The following is a 6,975-nucleotide window of genomic DNA, read 5'->3' as shown; positions in this document are numbered from 1 at the left end:
GATTACTTTTGAAAAACCGGGCCCTGGAGATTGTAAAATCCGGATTTGCTGCTCGGATTTGCTTTCACATGGCATTGCCATTTTCACAATTTTTTTTTAAATTTATTTATTTATGTTTTTTGTATTTGCACAGAAAATAAAAAATTTAGAACAAAATTTTAAAATTAGCAATTTCAAGCCCACATATTGTCATTGTTTAAGTATTTATGGCCAAAAACTCTAAACATGATATAAACATATCTAGATGTATTATGTTTGAATTGACCTATGCACAGTTATTCAACTTGCGAAGGGAAAAAAACAAACGTTTTTGTGTGTGTTTGAAAAACATCTAACTGCTTATAAGGTGGCATGGAGGCTCAGTGGTTAGCACTGTTGCTGCACAGCAAGGTGGTCGCTGGCTTCCTAGCGGGACCAAGCTGGGTCACTTGGCGTTTCTTTGTGGAGTTTGCATGTTCTCTCTATGTTCATGTGGGTTTCCTCCGGGTGCTCCAGTTTCCCCCACAGTACAGGTAGGGGAAACTGAATTGAAGAAGCCACAGTCTAAATTAGCCATAGTGTATGTGTGTGAATGTGAGTGTATAGGAGTTTACTTGGTTGTGACTGGAAGGACATCTGCTGTGTAAAACATATACTGGATAAGTTAGCAGATCTTTCCGCTGTGGCAACCCCTGATTAATAAAGGGACTAAGCCGAAGGAAAATGAATGAATGAATAATTATCTATAAATCAAGTCATCAAGTAGCCATATAGATTTGCACTGCCTACCCAAATTTAGCCTTCTTTTGGCCAGACGTTTAGAGTCTATTAGACAGCATTTGAACGTCTCATTGCTTGGTGAGATGTCTGAAGAACAAATACATGTGGCAGGGAAGTGTCTGTTATTTTAAATATTCATTTTCAGAGTGGAAATGTGATGTCATTTTACAGCTTAAAATGATGTTTATCATCAGCTGTTTTGTGTTGGTGACTTTTTTGACACGTTTATTGTGTCAATATGCAGCCTCTAGTCATCTTTTTAACTGTAAGAATAGCATGACACAAGAAATGCATTGCATACTTATCATACATGACAGAAACAAGATTCACAGTACTATGTAAATATGTGCTCTCCTAGAATTGTTTTTGTCAAATAATACTCTTCACAAGAGTTCAATTAATGCATATGTTTTATTGTTTGTTTTGAGAGGAGCCACCTCCTGCTCAAGATTTCCTGCCTCAAACAGCCTGAAACGTTCCTCTCAAGACAATAACATGTAGGGTGGCTGTTCTTCAGTTCTCCAGGTTGGTGTCCTAAAATAAAAACAGCAATTAGTTTATCAAAAGTGAATCCAAATCTAATATTCTCTAAGCTAACATCCATAGTCTTGTGTTTGAATTAACCCTCCCAAAATACTCTGCTTAGGCTTCATACCTTGAACCATTCGTGGAGAAGAATCTCTTTTAATTGAATCCGCTGCTCTGGCTTTTGCTGGAGACAGCAACTAATCAACTGACAGCATTCTGTGAAAAACAGTTGAAACATCTGTTTACCTTGAACTTCACACCTCCTTTGATGTTGCATGTAAGAGTCTTTGAAATAAAGAGCTTACCATCGGACAAGCCAGCTTTGGAGAAGTTGTTCTCATTGATCATGTGCAGTTCTTGAGGGTTGGGAAAGTCCTCACACACCAATACAAACAAGAGGATGCCAAGGGACCAGACTGTTGCCGGCTTCCCATTGTATTCACCCGTTTCCTCAAACTCTGGGGGGCAGTACTCAAGGGTGCCTAAAGGTAAAAGATTTTTGCATCAATTAGCATTTGTTGCTATAAATTCAGAATATCGTTTTTCACAGCTTAAGGGTTAATACATACCGGCAAATGTATCGTAGGGTAATTTCTTGAGAAGGTCTCCACACCCAAAGTCTATTAATTTGATTTTATGAGTCTCCTTGTTGATTAGTAGATTTTCAAGTTTGATATCGCGATGTAGAACACCATTGCGGCAGCACATGTATGCAGCTTGAGTTGCCTGCTGCATAACAACACGCGCTAAACCTTCACTTATGGATCCTCCATAGCTTTCTGTGAAAGCATATAGGTCCTCACAGGGTGAAGGGTATTCCAACACCATTATATAATGGTCCTCCTGGTCCTGCCAGTCCAGAAGCTGGATTATTTCTGGAACGCTGGATACTCCATGGGCGAGGATGAGAAGTGCAACTTCAAGAGGAAAGGGCTCTGAATGACCCGACTACAGGAAATACATTTTTTATGATGTTTAGATAGATATATCTTTTATAGATTATGAATTGAATCATAATTTCACAAAATTTCGACAACAGTAGCTTGTCTTATGAGAAATCACTTACGATACGTATGTATTCCACATCTTCCGTCTTTGTGACAAATTTCACTGCCACCTAATAAACAAGAAATAAGCAAAGTGTATGTAAGAATGATTGTACAGCTAACATATTGTATTTGTTACTGTTTATCCTATCCAGAAAAATGAAAGGCACCTTTAAGTCATCGTGTAGACGTCGCCCCTTGTACACAGTTCCAAAGGATCCTTCACCCAGCATGTCATCGATCAGATAGTGGCAAGAATTGATGACTATTAAAACAAAACCAAGGTTAAGTAATATGAAATATCAACCAGTGTAAAACAGGACAAAATGTTTTACTTAATCAGTGTACATTTTTTGAAAATGAGGTCTGAATGTTGAATAAATAAGCTTTAGTTTTACCTATTGCCAAAAATGTATAACTTAAGACTGGTTTTGTGGTCCAGGGTCACAAATGGAAACATTAAAATGGCCTGATATAGTATTGCAGGTGTGTGTGTGTGTGTGTGTGTGTGTGTGTGTGTGTGGTGTGTTTAAGGGACAGTCAACTTACCCTGACTTGTCATCTTTCCATTATTCTCTATTTGTTTTGAAACAGAGGCCTGTGTGCAGACTGGAGTTTGACCACCATTGATGCTCCAGTCTGACATTGTGTGCTGTGAAATCTGAGGGAAATTGGCACTCCCCTCGGAAGCATCGGGGACTGGAATCTCAGTGGCATTGTTACAACAATCAGAAGTGGATGAGTGAAATGGAGGCTGGTTGACATCAATACTCCAGACTGACACTTTGTGTACCGGAGTCCGGGTAGCGTCAGTACTCCAATCTGATGTGGTGCGTGTTGGTGTTTTGATCTTATCAATGCTCCAATCTGACATGGTGTGTGCTGAAGTCTTAGTGAAATCATTGCTCCACCTTGATGTGGTGCGTGCTAGAGCCAGGCCAGAATCAATGCTCCAGTCAGATAAGGTGTGAGCTAAGCTTTCGGCTTCATCACAATAGTCAGGACTAAGCAATGGAGTCTGGCTGATGTCAAAGTTCCAGTCGAATGAAGTCTGAGCAGTATTGCTGCTCAGAACTGGAGAACGGAGGACATCAGGTTGAACAGTAAGATGTTTCTTTACTGTTGGATAGACTTCAGGGTCACTGGCTGAAGGTTCCTGAAGATTGAGGTCTATAGTATGAATGACCTGCTGTAGAGATCCGTCACCTGAAGAGGAAGAAGGTTGTACTTCAGGTGGTGCTGCAGTTGCCCCAGTGTCCTGAGCCTCTCCATCAACCTGAAGTGTACTATTTTTTTCAGCAGCTCTCAGACAGGAGAACCACCGCCACAACTTGAACCTTCTTTTCTTTTTACGGTTGGCCTCCTTTCTCTTTTTATTTTTCCCCTCACTCGCACTATCTTCACCTACGCCAACAGGATGTTTATGAGCTTCCACCAAATTGGTGAGCTGTGGCGGTGCATCGTGATGGTAAACGTGCACACGCTCAAAATCATTGTTTGCCTTTTTGCAACGACAATTACGTTGACCCATCGCTCAACTAGTTTAACCGCAGAATGCCAAAGTCAGAGTTGCATTCGCATTCTCTTAGCTATGATGTCACCGTTTCGAACATTCACATTCAATTCTAAATGTGACGCAGGCTGGGCCGTATCTGTGGAGCGTTTCTGTGGCCATTTGAAAGTGCCATATTGTTTTTGCATAAAGTATATGCCTTATAATCAATCAATAACTGATCACACATACTCATAGCCTGTATGCAAGCGGCTGCGCGGTAAACAGGCTAAACTTGTAAAACACCAGCGTTACGCCTTAATGAAATGAATTCTGCGTCAGTTTTACAACGAACTAAAAATCGAAATTAATTAAAATAAACAGTTGTAACAATAAAAATTATTGAAAAACATTTGTTTTTCACTATTTTACTTTTTTACTATTTTACTAAAAACCTATAGAAGACGAAACCTTCAAAAACTATACAAAAATAGGTAAAAACAAATAAATAAATAAGTTCATAAATAAATTCGTAAATTCCTGCATAAATAAAACAATAAATAAATAAATTGCATATTTATTTGCTTTATTTATGCAGGAATTTGTGGATTTATTTACTCATTTATTGTTATATTAGCTTTTTTATTTATTTATAGTTTTATTTATGCATTAATTTATATTTTCCTATTTATTTATGCTTTGTTTTATTTATGCAGAATTTATTTACTTATTTATTTATATATTTTCGTTTTTATCCATTTTTATTTATGCAGACATTTATTTATTTATTTATTTGTTTATTTGCGTATTTATTTATTTTATGCCTGCATTCATGGATTTATTTACTCATTTATTTATTTGCGTATTTATTTATTAATTATTTTATTTATACAGGAATTTATAGATTTCAATGCTTATTTATGTATATATGCGCGTATTTAGTTATTCTTTTTTTATTTTGTTTTATTTTTGCAGAAATGTAAATGTATTCTCCAATTTCTTTATATATTTGCGCATTTATTCATTTTTATTTATGCATGAATTTATGCATTTATTTACTCTGTCTTTTATTTATTTGCGCATTTATTCATTTATTTATTTATTTTTGCCGGTTTCGTCCTTCGTATAAACTCAGCATTCTTTTGATTTTGGATGCATGCTTTTTTTTTCTATTGACATAATAATGTTGCTCCCTTTTTATTCATTCATTCTTTATTGTACTGCGTGCGTGTGTATATGTTTCACTGGTAGTGTTGAGGTTGACATTTTGTATGGGTAAATTCTTTAATGAATGTATAAATGAATGGTTTGACTCGACCCTAATAAGTATGGCTGATATTTTAATCCTCATGCTTAAAATATCATCAGTGACTTTCACTTCTATTTTTTGATAGGCTACATGTTTATATATTGCTAAATTGTTTATATCCATTCCCACATTGACACATTTATATTCTAGCAATCTCGTATTTTACTATTGTCTAGACAAACTTTTTTTTAAATTTATTTTTTTATTTAAACTTCAAATAACAAACAGGCATTTTCAACTTCCATTGTTAAACATGTATAACCAAGCAGCATATAATAAACAAAACAGTACAAATTAATAATAACATAAAAATAAACCTTAAATAATACAAAAGAAAATACATTACATTCAGAGGGGTCAGTCCATATATGTTGACAAAAGCTTAGAGAGCTTTAAGGCACCTTTTGTTTTTACTTGTTTTATAGATTTATATGACATATTGAAATCATTTTTAAATGCTTTGAAACAAGAAGAAACTTTAACAAATCTACATTTGTGTACATAAAATTTTGCTACAATCGACATATTATTACATAGAAATTCAACTTCCTTGTTTTTCATAAAAATGCCAAATTTCACAATGTGATAGTCAAACGCAGGTGTTACATTTTTAGTTATCAACCACTAATACAATCTGTCCCAAAAGGATTTGACACTGGAACAACTATAAAAAAGATGTTCCTGTGATTCTATATCTTTCAAGCAAAAAAATACAAGCATTACTGTCTAAATGAAATCTTATTCTAAGAAATTTGTTACATGGATAGATGTCATTAATTGTTTTGAAATGTACTTCTTTCATTTTAGGTAACAAGGGAAATGACAGGTATCTTTTTCTAATATCAATAGTGTCCGCTTTAGAAAATCTCTCAGATAAAACTTTTCTTTTAACAGGAAGAGGAAAATATTCTTTTGTCAGTAGTGATCTCAAGACCTTGTTGTTACGTTTAATATCCAAAAATGAATAATTATTTATAAACAAATCAACTAGGTATTACAGAGGAGTATTGCACTATACCTTTAACTAAGTTCCTCAAAGCTACAGGAATAGCTTTGACAACCAAAGAGAATTCTCTATATGCACAATTACAATTGAATTTTAACTTAAAATGATCATAGCTCAACATATTACTATCATCATCCATTAAATGAATTACATTCCAAATTCCTTTGTCAAACCATTCTTTAAAAAATAAAGATTTCCTCTCATGTAGAATACACCTGTTATTCCAAATGATAACATTATGTGGAGTAAAATTGTGCTTGTACAACATCTTCCAATATAGTAACACTTCTGCATGAAAACCAGACAATTTAAATGGCAATTTTAGTAAGTCAAAATCACATTTTAGAAAAAAAGAAATTCCTCCCATCCTTTGAAAAATATGAAAAGGGATGCTAAACCATAAAGACGGTTCATCTTTAACAAAGCTTTGTAACCATTTTAACTTTATTACTCCATTTATAACGCCAAAATCAATAACATTCAACCCCCCTTCCTCTGATAACTTTACCAAATCATTTTTCAAAATAGATGTTGCTTATTGTTCCAAAATAAACTCATAATGAACTCTGTTAATTTGTTTAATACATCTTTCTGTTACACCTAAGCAATATGCTGGATAGATTAATCTTGATATTGCTTCCATTTTTGTTAATAATATTCTCCCAAAAAATTAAATATTTCTTTGTAACCAGCTACTTAATGTTTTTTTTATTTTTCTGTACAACAGTATGAATATTATTATTTTCCCTGTCCCTAAATTTTTTTGTAATAGTTATTTCCAAGTATGTTATTTAGCTTTTAATTGGGATATTATACAATGAATTTTATGTATTAT

General features: G+C 34.4%; 1 protein-coding gene across 1 annotated transcript; it reads right to left on the bottom strand.

Moving 5' to 3' along the window:
- Window positions 1-1,151: 1,151 nt before the first annotated feature.
- pimr100 (Pim proto-oncogene, serine/threonine kinase, related 100) lies at window positions 1,152-6,703 on the bottom strand. Its single transcript, XM_087304526.1, has 7 exons — window positions 2,883-6,703; window positions 2,504-2,598; window positions 2,354-2,404; window positions 1,857-2,235; window positions 1,593-1,769; window positions 1,415-1,503; window positions 1,152-1,293 (listed from the first exon to the last, which is right to left on the bottom strand). Exons 1-7 carry the CDS (start codon window positions 3,862-3,864, stop codon window positions 1,273-1,275), a joined length of 1,794 nt encoding a protein of 597 aa, XP_087160652.1. The 5' UTR covers window positions 3,865-6,703; the 3' UTR covers window positions 1,152-1,272.
- Between the last annotated feature and the right edge of the window lie 272 nt (window positions 6,704-6,975).

This window comes from Danio rerio, chromosome 22 (genome assembly GCF_052040795.2).
Source record: "Danio rerio strain M-AB ecotype USA chromosome 22, GRCz13ab, whole genome shotgun sequence".
In the NCBI taxonomy this organism is placed as follows: Eukaryota; Metazoa; Chordata; class Actinopteri; order Cypriniformes; family Danionidae; genus Danio; species Danio rerio.
The sequence above is the reverse complement of the archived record's forward strand: the minus strand, read 5'-3'. Positions and strand labels throughout refer to the sequence as shown.

Bases quoted from the DNA above. Each gene is read 5' to 3' on its own strand.
- pimr100 (XM_087304526.1), bottom strand. From the start codon at position 3,864: ATGGGTCAACGTAATTGTCGTTGCAAAAAGGCAAACAATGATTTTGAG. The intron at 2,599-2,882 runs GTAAGTTGACTG...TTGTTTTAATAG, and splicing joins TGGAAAGATGACAAGTCAGG to TCATCAATTCTTGCCACTAT. The intron at 1,770-1,856 runs GTATGTATTAAC...TTTTACCTTTAG, and splicing joins ACCCTACGATACATTTGCCG to GCACCCTTGAGTACTGCCCC.